This window comes from Antechinus flavipes, chromosome 3, assembly GCF_016432865.1.
Source record: "Antechinus flavipes isolate AdamAnt ecotype Samford, QLD, Australia chromosome 3, AdamAnt_v2, whole genome shotgun sequence".
Lineage (NCBI taxonomy): Eukaryota > Metazoa > Chordata > Mammalia > Dasyuromorphia > Dasyuridae > Antechinus > Antechinus flavipes.
In genome coordinates, this window is record NC_067400.1 from 243414535 (window position 1) to 243433735 (window position 19201).

The window sequence follows — 19201 nt, forward strand, 5'->3', positions numbered from 1 at the left end:
GAACAAGTTTATGAAGAGAAGTGCATAGAGGAGACGAGACTGAGGATCAGAGAATTTAAAAGATTTTACCCAGATTTCACTGGCAGCATTTCTAGAATTGGAACCCAGATCTTCTGCTTCCAGGTCCAGTGCTCTTTCTTGTATTTCATGTTTTTGTCTCCCTACCTTATCCCTTCTTGGAAAGTTATTTATAGTGACATTTACATATAGTGTTTTAAAGTTTTCAAATTGTTTTTTTTGTACAAACTTCTCACAATAGCCCTGTGAAAGAATTTAATATAGTTTATTCCTTTTTAAAGCAATCAGTAGGTGCTTATACAACTAAAAACATCAGAGAGAAGATTTGAATATAGAACTTTCTGATTTGTTTGTTCATTTAAAGACTCTTCCTACCACCACCACACCCCTACAAAACTGATTTGTAATAGTACATTAAAATGTGTAGAAAATAAAATAAAACATTTTATTACTTATTGTCTCCTTGAAAATTCATGCCATCGCATATTATAGATTTTGTGTAGCTATGAATTGTTTTTATCAATTTTGGAAAACAATGGTGGATTGTTTATACATTTTGATTCAGAGATCCCATTTTGAGATCATTTCTCAGGGGTACTTTTGATAGCAAGATTTTCTGTTATCTGCAGAAATGCAGAATTACTAGTTATAAAGAGATTATACATGTACTATATGTGTATCTAACTTTTGAAGACTATTAAAAAAAACCATAATAAAGGAGTTTAGGGTAATATTATTACTGCACCAAAAATAGTTAAATAATAGTTAGAGAACCAGAGGAACGTTTGTAAGAAGTTATGTAAATCAAAATAACATGATCCATTCCTATTATAGAACTAAAGTGAACATTTAAAAGTAGGAAAAACTGATGACATGTAGCAGTCACTGTTATTACCATACCATTAAAGAAAGCATTCTTTTGGACTCCTTGATTATCATTGTAAAAGATGACACTCCATTCCATAATTTTATGTGAACATCTTAAACAGTCATTTAGGGAAAAAAACATTAATTTTGTAGAAATTAGATATTTCTGTGTAGCAAAAATTACCCTCATTTTGAAAAGGAAATTTGAAAATATTTTTTAATATCTTGCATTATTGGAAACCATAGTTTAGGGAGCATGTTAAAAGAGCAGGTAGGTTTGTACACCAAGATAAGGTCAAAATGCGTTCATGACCTAGACATAAAGAATGAGATGATAAATAAATTAGCGGAACACAAGATAGTTTACCTCTCAGACCTGTGGAAGAGGAAGGAATTTATGACCAAAGAAGAACTAGAGATCATTACTGATCACAAAACAGAAAATTTTGATTATATTAAATTGAAAAGATTTTGTACAAACAAAACTAATGCAGACAAGATTAGAAGGGAAGCAATAAACTGGGAAAACATTTTTACAGTCAAAGGTTCTGATAAAGGCCTCATCTCCAAAATATATAATTGACTCTAATTTATTTAATTCTCCAATTGATTAATGGTCAAAGGATATGAACAGGCAATTCTCAGATGAAGAAATTGAAACTATTTCTAGCCATATGAAAAGATGCTCCAAGTCATTATTAATCATAAAAATGCAAATTAAGACAACCTTGAGATACCACTACACACACCTGTTAGACTAGCTAGAATGACAGGAAAAGATAATGCGGAATTTAGAAGGGATGTGGGAAAACGGGGACATTAATACATCGTTGGTGGAATTGTGAATACATCCAGCCATTCTGGAGAGCAATTTGGACCTATGCTCAAAAAGTTATCAAAATGTCCATACCCTTTGATCCAGCTGTGTTACTACTGGCCTTATATCCCAAAGAGATCTTAAAGAAAGGAAAGGGACCTGTATGTGCAAGAATGTTTGTGGCAGCCTTCTTTGTAGTGGCCAGAAACTGGAAACTGAATGGCTGCCCATCAAGGGGAGAATGGCTGAATAAATTGTGGTATATGAACATTATGGAATATTATTGTTCGTTAAGAAATGACCAACAGGATGATTTCAGAAAGGCCTGGAGAGACTCATGCTGAGTGAAATGAGCAGGACCAGGAGATCATTATATACTTCAACAATACTATATGATGATCAATTCTGATGGACCTGGCCATCTTCAGCAATGAGAGGAACCAAATCAGTTCCAATGGAGCAGTAATGAACTGAACCAGCTACACTCAGCGAAAGAACTCTGGGAGATGACTAAGAGCCATTACATTGAATTCCCAATCCCTATATTTTTGCCTGCCTGCATTTTTTTTTTTTTAATTTCCTTCACTGGCTAATTGTACAATATTTCAGAGTCTGATTCTTTCTGTACAGCAAAATAACGGTTTGGACATATAAACTTATTTTGTATTTAATTTATACTTTAAAATATTTAACATGAACTGGTCATCCTGCCATCTAGGGGAGGGGGTTGGGAGAAGAAGGGGGAAAATTGGAACAAAAGGTTTGGCAATTGTCAATGCTGTAAAATTACCCATGCATATAACTTGTAAATAAAAAGCTATATTAATATAAATAAATAAATAAAATGCAAAACAAAACCACCAAAAAAAGAGCAGGTAGGTTGCATGGTGAATAGAACACCAGATTTGAAATCAGGGAGACTCATCTTTCTGAGTTCATGTCTGATCTTAGACACATAATAATTGTCAGTTAATTGGGCCAGCCACGTAATCCTTTTTGTCTCAGTAAAATGAACTGGAGAAGAAAATGACAAACCACTCCAGTATCTTTACCAAGAAAGCTCCCAAAAGAAAGTCAAGAGATGACTAAATAGCAACAAAGCATGGTAGGAGCATTCATTGTGTTTTGTAATGAATGCTGCACTATCTTTTTTCCCTCAGGAAGCTTTCTCTGGTTTTATTTACTTTTAATATCTGTATTACAAATAGATCAAATTTTAAATATTTAAAATCAATATGCATATGCATAAAACTAAAAAAAAGTTTAAGTGGATCTATATGGTTAAACGGTGAATTTATGTGTATATACTTATTTGTATGCTCATTCTCTCGTAGTCATGTTTTTATTTTTGTTTTTTTGTTGAGCCATTCTGTATTTTAGAAAAACATATAATTCATCACCATGTTTGTACTGTAAGCCTTTTTAGCTTGCTAGAAAGTAAGAGCTTGTTCTTTGGTGGTATTATGTAGACTTTGAGAACTCAAATCTTAAAGAATTCTACTCTGATATTTCCTTGTTTTTTTTTTATTAGATGTTGATAGACGAATGAAAAAAAGGGAGTTAATGAAGTTAATCTCATTAAATAACCAACCATATGTGAAGATTTTCATGGGTGATTTTTCTAAAGTGTTAACTTTTGGAATAATTACTGTTTCTGGTATACATTAATCAAAAATATCTTGTAGTGAAAAGTCAAGATTGTAGCATTAGTTTGTGACCAGCCATTATATAGTACTGAATTTGAAGATAATGCTTATTTCCTTAGGTGATTTGATAAATTGAGGTTTATTGTCAGCTAAATATTTTCTTATTTTGAATTTATATGTGTACATACATCTCAATCAGTAAAATAAATTTAGTTTTGGCATAATTTTTGATAGAAAATTTCTATTCTCTTCATAATTATTTCACATTAAGATATTGTACTAGACACATTTTTTTTTTCACTTCATACATTCCCCCTAGGTTTTAGAAGACTAAGTTTAGATGTCCAGTCTCCTCCAAATATTGGTTTGCGTCGTAGTGGGCAAGTTGAAGGTGTTCGTCAGATGCATCAGAATGCTCCACGTAGTCAGATTGCCACAGAACGTGATCTGCAAGCTTGGAAACGAAGAGTGGTTGTGCCAGAAGTGCCACTGAGTATATTTCGGTTTGTTTAAAATTTCAACTTGTTACATTGTTTTAGAGTAAGGAGTATATATGCATATGTATACACATACACACAGACTTAGAACACATATTTTTGCATGTATCCTAACATTGTGTATACAGGACGACGTAACCTAATTACCTACTTCTGCCTTTGAAATGTTTATTTTTTATAATTCTTCCTCAGGATTGGTGATTTTATAGCTATATCTTACAAAAGCCATTAAATGAATATATAAATATAGATGAGCAGTGTAACAGTTTGGTTTGGAGTCGGGAAGATCTGTGTTCAAATCCTTTGTGAACTTGAGTGGCAAATTACTTAACTTTTGTGTGCCAAGGCAATTATATAAGACTCATATATTAGATGAGCTGCCATTTATGTTAGTGTAGGGAGTGCTTATAACATAAATTTTGATGAAATCACAGGTTCTTATGCATGCCACATAAAATCAGTTTTTCCAATTTTTTAAAGAAAATTTCCTTATTTAAGCAAAACAGGTGCAAAGTGAATTTTATTTTAAAGATAGATCCAGTTTGTTAAAAGCAGAGCTTTCAAGTGGAAGGGTGCTGTTAAAATTTTGGATTTGAGATTTCATTTTAGGATATGCAGAATTGTCAAAGTCATTTTGAAAGTAAAAAATATCCAGTGACTAGTAGAATGGATACTCGTAGTTGAATAGTAAAGATGAATAGTCTAGCAATTTCTGTATTTTAGTTAAACTCCAGTATCACTAGGGTTTTATTTAGTTGTTAATTTTTGTTTTCTCCTTTTTTAAGTGAAATGACCTCTTTGTACTGTTTGTTTATGGAATATAATCGTAATAAATAATGTGGAATAGTAATACTTTATGTCATCGACAAATAGTGTAAGAGAGATCACAGAAAAAAATATAATTTATTTTTCTTGTTCTACATTATTTGTAGAATTTGTTTTCTTCCATAGGGGAAAAGAAATATGTTCTTCAGAAATTCATGGACAAAAGTCCAATTTGATTGACTGTTGATAGTTTAAAAAGTCATCATATGTAGAATTTCCTTGAGCTATATTCTCAAGGTAAATTACAAATTATAGAATGGTGGTTTTTTTCCATGTGTGAAAAACATTATTAATTTAGCTATACTTAGGGTCTTAATAGTTTGTGTTAAATTCTGATTTTGTTTCTATTTTTTTCATTTTGACTTTTATTCACTTTCCCCGTTAAATTACAGGAATCTTACATGGTTTTGTTTTGTTTTGTTTTGTATTTTCCTAGTTGAGTCCTTTATTTTAAGAGTCACAGTATTTGTAAAATATTAAATAATGTGTCTAAGAACTCTTTGGGATGCATGAAGGCATATTACCAAAACTAAATCTTTAAAAATTCTTACAGAAAGCTGGAAGACTATAGAATTGGAAAAGGTGAGGAGGAGAAAAATCTTTACATAACAGAAAGAAAAAAGAAGCCTCTTCAATTAACTCAAAAGGTATGATGTACAATTAAAATCTTTTTTTTTAATGATAAAATAAGATGGGAACTTATAATTCAGATTTGTATAAAAGTTTGCATTTTAAATGATTTTCTGAATATATTGTGAAGACATTACCAGAGAATTATGCAGAAATATTAATAGGGCTATAAGACTAGTCCATGAGTGATTAAAAATAAAAAGTTATTGATAAAAATTTTAAATAGCATCCTTGGAAGAACTCCTCAGGGCATCCCTAGTCTTCCCATGCATCTCTAAGATGTCATTACATTCATAAACTGTAGTTGCTTCATTCATTCCCAATTAATGGACACTTATTTTTCGAGTGTGGGAGAGATGCACAGCAGTCATTTTAGAATCAGCTGCCTCTGCTGGAGGAGGATTATTGACTGGCTAGAACAAAAGTCAATACCAAATTAGAAAAAAAGGATAACAGAAAGAAGATAGTGCATGCTATGCTCATTTTAAAAAGTATATGCTCATCTGCAAGTTTTGTGAATGATTGGTTAGTATCATTTCTTAAAACAGTGAAAAGCAATTGAGAGGAAAGTGATCTTGTGAGAAAACAATAAAGAACTCAGTTACATCATCAGATCATTATAAAAGTATTTATAGTTGAAATGGATGTACAATTAGCAATAAAAACTTAAATAATTATTTTTAGTGGAAACATATATTTAGAGCTGAAACACATGAGAGATGTCATTTAGTCCAATCTCTTTATTCTAAATCTTGGTCTGATTGCACAGAGACAGAGGTAAAACTCAGGGCTCATTTTCATACAGGCCCTACTTGTTTGAAATATGAAGGTACTTAAGATAAACACATACTACAGAAAATGTGTGCTGGATGTGACAAAATTTGAGAAGCATTTAGAGTTTGATTTTCAAAATATCTCAGTTATATAAAAAGAATTATGGTGCTATCTGTACTTGGGGCACTGCTGGGTAGCACAGTAGAAAGAGCACTGGATCTATAATCAGGAGGGCCTAAATTTAAAACCAGCTTCATACAGTTACCAACTCTGTGACCCTGGCACTTAAACCTGTTTGCCTCATTTTCCTTTCTACAAAATGAACTGGAGAAGGAAGTGGCAAACCTCTCCAGTATCTTTGCCAAGAAAATCCTCGATATGGGGTCACAAAGAATAAGAAAGACACAACTGAACTAAAAGAACAATAGCAATCATACTTTCTCATGTTTGTAAAAAGCTTGGAGAATAGACTTGCAGAGACACTTTTATCTCTGATAAAAGAATGAGAAGTGAATAGACTTTGACAAATAATTTTCTACAGTAAATTCCTTTCAGGGAATGTAAAATCATTTTCTTTCTGGAGTTTATTTCAGTTAAGCATTTTATTTGGTAGCACAAAATGCAGTATTAGCTTCACCTTAAAACATTGCCTACTTATGTGTTAAAATCATGTAAGAATTAATGAGGGAGTCACCCATGGAGATAACTGAGTTTATCCTGCTAAGTGTCAACCTTAATCTAACCATAAAACAAAGAACATGTTCTGTGTAGAGTACAAGTAGAAGAATTTTAAAATTTTGCACATGCTTCTTAGATTGTGTTCTTGAGAGCACGGACTATCTTTTGTCTTTCTTTATATCCCCAATACTTATTATAGTGTGCAGCACATAGTAGGCACTTGTTAAATATTTATTGAGTAACTTACTGTGTTCAAACATTTTTTGTGGAATTTCTGGTCATTCAAAAGAGGTGCACTTTTTAAATTCATACCTAAAACCAAAGTGAATTCAAAACATCACCTAAATTACAACATATAATGGATTAGGCCATTTTTTATAGACTTGGAGATCTGTAATAAATTGGGTCAGGCTATCTGACTGGATGACAATTGGAGCCCTTAAAAGTACTATCAGTGATCTAAGCTGCATGCAGCCAAAATTCTTTCTGAAAGCAGTTTTCTACTAGTGAGTTTGCAAATACCCATGCAACTATTTCAAGTGATCCAAGAGATTATAGAAAAATGCATGTTGAGTACAAGCAGGTTTTAATTGTGTTAATTGTGATAATTTGTATACTAAAAGTTATAAACAGTATCAGGCACATAATGTAACTTGGGACTGGAAAAGAGAGATGGTGTGGTAGTATATTGATAGCTAGGTTAAACTGTTATTTATGTAAAAACCTAAGTTCCTTAATAAGGTTTATCTGTTTACTTTCCTACATGGGAGGATAATACTTGTAACTCATTAGAAAGTTCTCATTATTGTGGCAGTTGGAGTATAGACAGGGGGAATGGGTATGAGTTGAATATGAAGGGATACTATCTTTTTTAAGGGGTGAGAGAAAAGTGTTTGGGAGAAAGAGAAAGGGAGACAAGGAATGGTGCAAATTATCTGCCATAGAAAAAGAGGCAAGAAAAAAGCTTTTACAATGGAAGAGAATAGGGGGAGTGAGTGAATCTTATTCTTATCAGAATTGGCTTAGGAAATAACATACATACTTAATAGGGACATAGAAATCTATTCTGAGGAAAATAGGAAGAAATATCAGAGGGGGGTATGTAATAAAAGAGAGGGCATATTGGTGGGAGGGACGGTCAGTAGCAAAACACTTTTGAAGAGGGTTGGAGTGAAAGAGAGTATAAATGGGAAGAAATACAATTAGCAATAGTATATATAAATTTTTGAAGCAAAGTTTCTCTGATGAAATAATTGTTCTCTGGGAAATGATGAGCGGGAGGCTTTCATGTAAAAAAAAAAAAAACCAACAACTGAAAACTCCTTCATGAACAACGTGAAATATATTGTATACAAAGTAATAGTAATGTTCTGGGATGATCTGTTGTAAAATATTTTGTTATTCTCATTTCTTTTCCTCTATCCTGCAACTTCTCTGTCACTTTTGATTGCATCTTTAGTGTCATCCTCAACTCCTTACCCTCAAACTTCATTTATCTATTGACAAAACTTGTAATTTCTCCCTTTATAAAGGACTTAATAATGAAAAATCCCATCTATGACTAGAAAAGAAACTAATTGAGTCTCAATGCCGATCAAAGCATTCTCTATTTCTCTCTCTCTTTATTTTTAACTTAATTTTTCTTGAGGGTTTTTATTAGCATGTGAGATCTTAGATTTTTTTTTTCACAACTTATATAATATATATTTTCTGTTTGAATTTCTAAATAGTTTTTAGAAAGATGTAAAGCTTTGCTAATTTCAAATTGTAGACTCAAGGATTATGGAAAGCGGTGGAGGAGGAAATAATTTTAAATCTGAGCAATGTAATTTATTCAGGATATCCTAAAGGTCTATAGAAAGTATTTTTGTCTTTTTCAGTAAATCATATAGTATTTGCCAAGTTTTTAAAATTAAAAAGTGAATTGTAATCATGAAGGTTAATAAATTTATTTTTAAAACTTCTCAGGAATGCTCAAATGTTGTGATCTTAAATGGAGTATTTTCTTTATGTATTTTTGCTCTTAAAACTTTTTTTCTCTTGAATTCAATATATTTTCCATTAACTCATTGTCAAACTGGATTGTGAGCTTTTCAGTCTTCTAGAAAGCTGCTTATTCTTTTTTGTGGGAGGAGGGCGGGGAATCCTCAACATTACCGAGATTTACTATGTTTAGAAACTAATAATTCAGATAAGCAAAAGGAGAATGTTGTAAATTGATATAAGTGCAACCCGAAATTTAAATCTCTTCAGTCTTTACTAACCTATCTCTTCTGTCTTATTTTCTTCTTCACATACTCTCTGTTACAGCTATTATATAAGCTATACTATTCTTTTTTTTTTTTTTTTTAATGGGCATTTCTATTTCTCTTCACGGGGCAAGCACCTTGTTATTTATACTTATTACGAGAATAAAAAGTTCTAAAGAGTAGAAGGAATTTCCATTTTTGTCTTTATAGTTGTACATGATAGGAATTGAATTGTAGAATTGAATGATTCATCACTTAACTAATTTCATTAGCTCCCATCGATTAATTGATCATTTCTATGGTAGTGGTTTCTAGCTCTATATTCTATATATTCTTTTTTTTTTTTTTTTTTTTTTTTTTTTTTTTTTTTTTATAATAAATTTTATTTTATTTAATAATAACTTCGCATTGACAGAATCCATGCCAGGATAATTTCTACACGACATTATCCCTTGCAATCACTTATGTTTCGTTTTTTCCCCTCCCTCCCTCCTCCCCCCCCCCCCCCAGGATGGCAAGCAGTCCTATATATGCTAAACATGTTGCAGTATATCCTAGATACAATACATATTTGCAGAACCAAACAGTTCTCTTGTTGCACAGGGAGAATTGGATTCAGAAGGTAAAAATAACTCGGGAAGAAAATCAAAATTGCAAATAGTTCACATTCATTTCCCAGTATTCCTTCTTTGGGTGTAGCTATTTCTGTCCATCATTTCTCCAATGAAACTCAGTTAAGTCTCTTTGTCAGAGAAATCCACTTCCATCAGAATACATCCTCATACAATATCGTTGTCGAAGTGTATAATGATCTCCTGGTTCTGCTCATCTCACTTAGCATCAGTCCATGTAGGTCTCTCCAAGCCTCTCTGTATTCATCCTGCTGGTCATTCCTTACAGAGCAATAATATTCCATAACGTTCATATACCACAATTTACCCAGCCATTCTCCAATTGATGGGCATCCATTCATTTTCCAGTTTCTAGCCACTACAAACAGGGCTGCTACAAACATTTTGGCACATACAGGTCCCCTTCCCTTTTTTAGTATCTCTTTGGGGTATAAGCCCAATAGAAACACTGTTGGATCAAAGGGTATGCACAGTTTGATAACTTTTTGGGCATAATTCCAGATCGCTCTCCAGAATGGCTGGATTCGTTCACAACTCCACCAACAATGCATCAATGTCCCCGTTTTCCCGCATCCCCTCCAACATTCATCATTGTTTTTTCCTGTCATCTTAGCCAATCTGACAGGAGTGTAGTGATATCTCAGAGTTGTCTTAATTTGCATTTCTCTGATCAATAGTGATTTGGAACACTCTTTCATGTGAGTGGTAATAGTTTCAATTTCTTCATCTGAAAATTGTCTGTTCATATCCTTTGACCATTTATCAATTGGAGAATGGCTTGATTTTTTATAAATTTGAGTCAGTTCTCTATATATTTTGGAAATGAGGCCTTTATCAGAACCTTTAATTGTAAAGATGTTTTCCCAGTTAGTTACTTCCCTACTAATCTTGTTTGCATTCGTTCTGTTTGTACAAAGGCTTTTTAATTTGATATAATCAAAATTTTCTATTTTGTGATTGGTAATGGTCTCTAGTTCATCTTTGGTCACAAATTTCTTTCTCCTCCACAAGTCTGAGAGATAAACTATCCTATGTTCTTCTAATTTATTTATAATCTCGTTCTTTATGCCTAGGTCATGGACCCATTTTGATCTTATCTTGGTATGTGGTGTTAAGTGTGGGTCCTTGCCTAATTTCTGCCATACTAATTTCCAGTTATCCAGCAGTTTTTATCAAATAATGAAATCTTATCCCAAAATTTAGAATCTTTGGGTTTGTCAAACACTAGATTGCTATAGTTGACTATTCTGTCTTGTGAACCTAACCTTTTCCACTGATCAACTAATCTATTTCTAAGCCAATACCAGATGGTTTTGGTGACTGCTGCTTTATAATATAATTTTAGATCAGGTACAGCTAGACCACCTTCATTTGATTTTTTTTTCATTAATTCCCTTGAGATTCTCGACTTTTTATTGTTCCATATGAATTTTGTTGTTATTTTTTCTAAATCATTAAAATATTTTCTTGGAAGTCTGATTGGTATAGCACTAAATAAATAGATTAGTTTAGGGAGTATTGTCATCTTTATTATATTTGCTCGGCCTATCCAAGAGCACTTAATATTTTTCCAATTATTTAAGTCTGACTTTATTTGTGTGAAAACTTTTTTGTAATTTTGCTCATATAATTCCTGACTTTCCTTTGGTAGGTAGATTCCCAAATATTTTATGCTATCAACAGTTATTTTGAATGGAATTTCTCTTTGTATCTCTTGCTCTTGGATTTTGTTGGTGGTGTATAAGAATGCTGAGGATTTATGGGGATTTATTTTGTATCCTGCTACTTTGCTAAAATTATGAATTATTTCTAATAGCTTTTTAGTAGAATCTCTGGGGTTTTCTAGGTATACCATCATATCATCTGCAAAGAGTGATAGTTTGGTTTCCTCATTGCCTACTCTAATTCCTTTAATCTCTTTCTCGACTCTTATTGCAGAGGCCAGTGTTTCTAATACAATATTGAATAATAATGGTGATAGTGGGCAACCTTGCTTCACTCCAGATCTTACCGGGAAAGGTTCCAGTTTTTCCCCATTGCATATGATGCTTACTGAAGGTTTAAAATATATGCTCCTAACTATTTTAAGGAAAAGTCCTTTTATTCCTATGCTCTCAAGTGTTTTTATTAGGAATGGCTGTTGGATTTTATCAAATGCTTTTTCTGCATCTATTGAAATGATCATATGGTTTTTGTTTGGTTGGTTGTTGATATAGTCAATTATGTTAATAGTTTTCCTAATATTGAACCAGCCCTGCATTCCTGGTATAAATCCTACTTGGTCATAGTGTATTATCCTGGGGATGATTTTCTGTAATCTTTTTGCTAATATTTTATTTAAGATTTTAGCATCAATATTCATTAGGGAGATTGGTCTATAATTTTCTTTCTCTGTTTTCAGCCTACCTGGTTTAGGTATCAGTACCATATCTGTGTCATAAAAGGAGTTTGGTAGGACTCCTTCAATCCCTACTTCTTCAAATAGTTTATTTAGCATTGGAGTTAATTGATCTTTAAATGTTTGATAGAATTCAGATGTAAATCCATCTGGTCCTGGGGTTTTTTTCTTAGGGAGTTGATTGATAGTTTGTTCTATTTCTTTTTCTGAGATAGGAGTGTTTAGGATATTTACTTCTTCCTCTGTTAGTTTAGGTAAGCTATATTTTTGGAGGTATTCTTCTATTTCATTTAAGTTGTCGAATTTATTGGCGTAAAGTTGGGCAAAGTAACTCCTAATTATTGCTCTAATTTCCTCTTCGTTAGTGGTGAGTTCTCCCTTTTCATTTTTAAGACTAACAATTTGATTTTCCTCTTTCCTTTTTTTAATCAGATTTACTAAGGGTTTGTCTATTTTGTTGGTTTTTTCATAGAACCAACTCTTAGTTTTATTAATCAATTCAATAGTTTTTTTACTTTCAATTTTATTGATCTCTCCTTTTATTTTTTGAATTTCAAGTTTAGTGTTTGATTGGGGGTTTTTAATTTGTTCCTTTTCTAGCATTTTTAGTTGCAAGCCCAATTCATTGACCTTCTCTTTCTCTATTTTATACAAATAGGCCTCTAGAGATATGAGATTTCCCCTTATTACCGCTTTGGCTGCATCCCATACATTTTGGTATGATGTCTCATTATTATCATTTTCTTGGATGAAGTTATTAATTATGTCTATAATTTGCTGTTTCACCCAATCATTCTTTAGTATGAGATTATTTAGTTTCCAATTATTTTTTGGTCTACTTTCCTGTGGCTTTTTATTGAATGTAATTTTCAATGCATCATGGTCTGAAAAGGATGCATTCACTATTTCTGCCTTACTGCATTTGAGTTTGAGGTTTTTATGTCCTAATATATGATCAATTTTTGTATAAGTTCCATGAACTGCTGAAAAGAAGGTGTACTCCTTTCTGTCCCCATTACATTTTCTCCAGAGATCTATCATATCTAATTTTTCTAGTATTCTATTTATCTCTTTGACTTCTTTCTTATTTATTTTGTGGTTTGATTTATCTAATTCTGAGAGTGCAAGGTTGAGATCTCCCACTATTATAGTTTTACTGTCTATTTCTTCTTGCAGCTCTCTTAATTTCTCTTTTAGGAATTTAGATGCTACACTACTTGGTGCATATATATTTAATATAGATACTTCTTCATTATTCATTCTACCCTTTAGCAAGATATAGTGCCCTTCCTTATCTCTTTTGATTAGATCAATTTTTGCTTTAGCTTGATCTGAGATCAGGATGGCTACCCCTGCTTTTTTGGCTTCACCTGAAGCATAGTAGATTTTGCTCCAACCTTTTACCTTTAACCTGCATGTATCACCCCGCTTCAGGTGTGTTTCCTGTATACAACATATTGTAGGATTCTGGCTTTTAATCCATTCTGCTAACCGCTTCCTCTTTATAGAGGAGTTTACCCCGTTCACATTTATGGTTAAAATGACCAATTCTGTATTACTTGCCATCTTGTTGACCCCGGTTTATGCTTTTCTCCCTTCTTACTCCCTTACCCCCTCCCTTACCCCCCTTCCCAGTATTAAGCTTGTGAGCTCCCCTTGCTTCTCACAGCCCTCCCTTTTTCAGTATCCCTCCCCTCCCCTTAGAGTTCCCCCCCCCCAACTTACCCCTTTCCCTCCCAGTTCCCGTATTCCCTTCCACTTAGCTTATTCCTTCCTTTTTCACTTTTCCCTTCTCACTTTTCAATGAGGTGGGAGAAGTTTCACCATAGATTGAATATGTCTAAAATTCTTCTCTTACTGCCAATTCTGAAAGCAGTAAAATACTCACTATTTTCATTCCTCTCCATTCTTTCTCTCAGATATACTAGGTTTTCTTTGCCTCTTCATGAAATGTAGTACCCCCACTTTCCCTTTTTTCTAGTACAATGTCCTTTCCTCAACTAGTTTCTAGAACAAGGTATACATGTATTTTTTATACATCTTTACAGCCGAAATATAGTTCCCAAGATTAATCTTTACCTTTTTAGATTTCTCTTGAGTTCTGTGCTTGTAGATCAAATTTTTTGTTAAGTTCTGGCTTTTTCATCAGAAATAGATGAAATTCGCTTATTTCGTTGAATGACCATCTTCTTCCCTGGAAAAAGATGCTCAATCTCGCTGGGTAAGTTATTTTTGGTTGCATACCAAGTTCCTTAGCCTTTCGGAATATCATATTCCAGGCCCTTCGATCCTTTAGTGTGGATGCTGCCAGATCCTGGGTGATCCTTATTGTGGCTCCTTGATACTTGAATTGGGTTTTTCTAGCCGCTTGCAGTATTTTTTCCTTTGCCTGAGGGTTCTGGCATTTGGCCACTATATTCCTTGGTGTTTTGATTTTAGGATCCCTTTCAGTAGGGGATCGATGAATTCTTTCAATGTCTATTTTACCTTCTGTTTCTATGACTTCTGGGCAGTTCTCTTTGATAATTTCCTGGAAGATAGTGTTCAGGCTTTTTTTTTCATCATACTTTTCTGGAAGTCCGATGATTCTCAGGTTGTCTCTCCTGGATCTGTTTTCCAGGTCTGTTGTCTTCCCCAGAAGGTATTTCACATCCTTTTCCATTGTTTGATTTTTTTGGATTTGCTTGACTGATTCTTCTTGTCTCCTCGAGTCATTCAATTCCAATTGTTCGACCCTGATTTTCAGTGAGGTATTTTCTTCACTCACTTTTTTAAGATCTTTTTCTAATTGTCCAATTGAGTTCTTTTGTTCTGTGGAATTTTTTTCCATTTCGCCAATTTTGTTTTTTAGAGAGCTGTTTTCTGTTTCCAGTTCACTAATCCTATTTTTCAAGGATTTGGTTTCTTTATCCACTCTCTCTTTAACTGACTTCTCCAGGCTCTTTTGCCAAGCCTCCCTCTCCTTTTGCAGAGCCTCCCTCTCCTTTTCCCATTTTTCTTCTAGCTCCCTTGTGAGAGCCTTTTTAATTTCCTCCATGAGATTCATCTGTGCTGAGGGATATAAGGTCTCCTCCTTCGGGGATTCACCTGGGGACTGTTTGTTTTTAGTCTCCTCAGGGTTTGGAGTCTGCTCTTTATCTGTATAAAAGCTGTCCAGGGTTAAATTCTTTTTCAGTTTCTTGCTCATTCTGTCTATTTATCAAAGACAAACTATCAAAGAAACAGAAGGAAAAAAAACCCCTTGAATGGAGGCTGCTTTCTTTGGGGGAGGGGCAGGGTATTCGTGAGGCACAGGTCCTACTGTGCTATGGCGCCTGCGCACTGAGATCCGAGCGCTCTGAGATCCGAGCGGGCTAAGACACTGTGGGGGAGGGGTGGCCAGGTCCCTAGAAACTCCAGCTGTTTGGGATTGTATTCTTCACCCCCGGTGTTTTTAGCTTCTCTGCTGGGCTGCTGACTTGCTCCTATAGCAAAGCTCTCACCGCAGAGACGGCTGCGGTCCTACCCCCTCTCCGCTCCACCCGGTTCTGAGCTGCTATCTGTGCTCTGGTTGCAGCTGCTGCTACCCGCAGACTGCTTCCAAATACCGTCCCCGCCCTCGCGCAAAAACAGACCTTTCTTGACGAGTCTCAAGGATGGTTTCTCTTGGTAAGTAATTGTATGGTTTTTTTTTCAGTCGAGCATTAATTCAGAGGCATGAAATGAAATGAATAGTGAGAGAAAAACACGGAGATTACACAGAAGTGTATTTCCTCTCCGCCATCTTGGCCGGAAGTCTATATTCTATATATTCTTAACTTCATTAGGTTTTGTCTTAAGTTCCATTCCAGCATCATTAACTGTCTTTTTGGACATCTCAAAATAGATATTCCCATAAGCATCCCATGAAATAGCCAATATATAATTCATTCTTTTCCTCTATCCTGCAACAATTTTGTCACTTTTGATTGCATTTTTTGTGTCATCCTCAACTCCTTACCCTCAAACTTCATTTATCTGTTGACAAAACTTGCTACCTTTATAATATCTCTTTTATTATAAGATCTTCCTTCTCATAAAGCTAGTATCCTAATTTAGGTTCTTATTTCTCCTGTAGACCAGATTTATTAAACATGCAGTCCATTCCCTTGTTTTGTTGGAAGTAGATTAAAATGTAATTGGGAAAGATTTAACAAAAGAAATAAAAATAAAAATAGAAAACAGGTAATTTTAATATGTGGCTAATTCTATCATTATGTAGAGTTCTCTTCTGGGTGTTTTGGGGTGTGAAGACAGTGTTTGGCATTACCTCTGTGTCTTAGAATGTAATCAGTTTTTGTAAAGGATCTAGATGGTATCAAGAACTATGTGTACTTTTTTGCTATCCCATTAAGTAGATGCCATAAGTCTTTTAATTTTAGTTTCTCTAGAAATTCATTCACTTATTTTCTCTTTTGTTTATCTTTCTGTTAGACTTATCCTAAATTGCTTAGTAAGCATCAGTTTTTGTTTTTTAACCTTCATTTGTATTCCAGGTTATGCTAAAACATGGAAACAGCTGGAGTTACTTTATTTTCGCTATAATTTCTGTTTTGGAGACGTGTGAGAAGTCATAGGGATTGGATATCATCTTGTTGCTCACATGACGTGGAAGTTCCATAATAGCTCTATTTTATTTATTCACTCTTGGTCTTCCTTCACATTGGGATAGGGGAATATCAGAGGAATCTTCCTCTGGCAGTTGGGATTACAACTACCAAATTTAGGTCTTACTTCTCACCTGGTGTGAGATCCTCCTTCTTCTAGACATGATTCTCTACTTCTCATCTCGGGGCAAAGGGAGATGTTGAGTTCTTAACTCTAGGAACCTAGATTAGAGTGACCACAATGAGGATCTACTCCTTGCCTGAGAATGAATCTCTAAAGATCTAGATGAGAGTTAAAGTCTTTGCTTGGTGATTGTTCAAGTTCTGATTGGGATACAAGCTCAGATCTAGCCCATGACCTGAGGATGAGTCACTCCCAAACTTTATTTACTTTTGTTATTTCTGCAACAATACCAACATTTTGCCTTCCTACTTTTCTAGAAGTATGCTGGAATTAGAATTGGCTTATAAGAGCCAGTTTGAAAATTACACTTTAAAAATTGGCAAATGCAATAAATCATGACTTTATTATTTTATTGATTGTCTAGATTTTAAAAAGTGATGGGGAAAAATGTTAATGAACATTAAACTTAAAAGCAAGTTGTGAGTACATGACTCCTCTCTCTCTCCTTTACCCCCTCTCTCTTTGCCTCTTTCCCTCCCCATTCTCCACCTCCCACTACGTCAGTACTTTTCAAATCCAGTTATGTCGGTGCTTTTCTTTTCTAGTTACAACCTTATATTTCTGTATGAACTAGTGCATTCTACCTTTCTGTCTTCATTTCACTTCTGCTATCTCTTAAATTACAAATCATTGTTAGTGCATCCTAATCTTCCGCTCTGTTACTGTACCTTTCAGCTCTTCCTACTTCTCATTACTTTCAGAATAAAGCTGAAACTTGTTATCCATTTATTTAATGTCTTTCAAATCCTGGATTCCAACTTAATCTTCACAGCATCTCTTTGCTATTTCCTTATTCACTTTATTACTTTGTAATGTTTACTGTTTTTAGCTCTTTCACTCTTTGTTGTCTTTACTTTCATTGTGTTATCTCCTTTACTTAGAATATACTGATTAGTTTTTCTATTAGTCCTAGATACATCATGTTGTATAATGGATTGAGTGCTAGACTTGAATAAAGATCAATTTATAATGATACTTATAGGTTAGAAAATAAAAAATTTACAAGAATAAATGCAAATAAACAATTTTTAGAAAACAAGGATTTGTGAGCAATATTTTTCCATAGTATTATAATGTAATTTTTCCATAATTAATTTGACTAATTTTTTTGTTAGAAATCTTAATTGTTCTTTGTTTAAATAGTAATAGGTAGTAAAATTTTTGTATTCTTAGCATCTTTAAACGTTTGATTTTAATCAATCTTTGATTCTCATTTCTTTTTATTTTCTTATATATAAATCTGTACATATTAGATGGTTCCAGTGGCCCGTTCCAGACAGAGAAATTTTAGATCTAAATATTCAGGTTATGAAAATAATTTCAGTCATCTTGAGTCATCATCTGAGGAAGGAAATGAGTCCCCTAGCTTCACGAGACAGGTAAGTAATGAAAAATTGAGATGTATGAATTAATTCTGAATAAATTTGGTTTATTTTCACTTTCTACTAGCCAGAAATTTGAGACCAAATCTGCAAATCTAAAATAAATAAAATGTGAATTTGATTGTTGTTGTTAATAATCAAAATAAATCCCATAGTTAAATCTTCCTTGAACATTATAGGCAGAAACAAATACACACGCATACATACATGTATATAAATATGGATATTACAGATTTCTATTTTTGAAATTGCATGATTAAATTTAAGCAGTTTTTAAAATTTTGGTAACTTTTAGGTCATTTGTTGTTGCTATAGAAATAAGGTGAATTTCCTGTTTTATTATCACTCAAACTTTTGTTCTTGGAATCTTTTAAAATTTATTTACATCTTCTCTCCTTAAACAGAGTATTCTGAACATATATTTAAAAGAATTTAGTGACTTGTTGATGAGTCAAATTCAATATGAATATTTATTTTGTGCCTTCAGTTTGGCCTTTGCATTTTTTCTGCTTGTATCATTTCTTTACTAAATCTTCACAGTAATTATTTTTGTTGTGTTTTTTTTTTTCCCCAAATACAGGGTATCCCAAAAGTTTCAATGTAGTTACTCTTTTTTTAAATCATATTTTATTTTCCCAAATATATTAACAGATAATTTTTAACATTCCCTTTTGCAAAACCTTGTATTTCAAATTTTTCTCCCTCTTTTCTCTCTTCCCTTATACAGCAAGCAATCTGATACAGGTTAAACATGTGCAATTCTTCTAAATGTATTTCCATATCCATCAAATGCAGTTATTCTTTAAAGCCTAGAACTACACCAAACCTTTTGAGATACTCTATTAATTTCTTTTATGTCATCATTTGTAGATATTGTACCCTACCCCCAAGCTTCCTAAATTGAAGTTTGAATTTCTCTTGGCACAGAGAAATAAAAGTAGGTAGTGTTATGACAATATTTTAGACCATTGGATATATT

At 33.4% G+C, this 19201-nt stretch overlaps 1 protein-coding gene across 1 annotated transcript in view; it reads left to right on the forward strand.

Moving 5' to 3' along the window:
* The window catches only part of BRWD1 (bromodomain and WD repeat domain containing 1), a 157139-nt gene that overhangs the window by 68679 nt on the left and 69259 nt on the right, over positions 1-19201 (forward strand). Inside the window, exons 19-21 of the mRNA XM_051984778.1 lie at positions 3668-3851; positions 5224-5317; positions 18094-18219. Coding sequence (XP_051840738.1) covers positions 3668-3851; positions 5224-5317; positions 18094-18219 — 404 coding nt within the window. The remainder of the gene's footprint in view (positions 1-3667; positions 3852-5223; positions 5318-18093; positions 18220-19201) is intronic.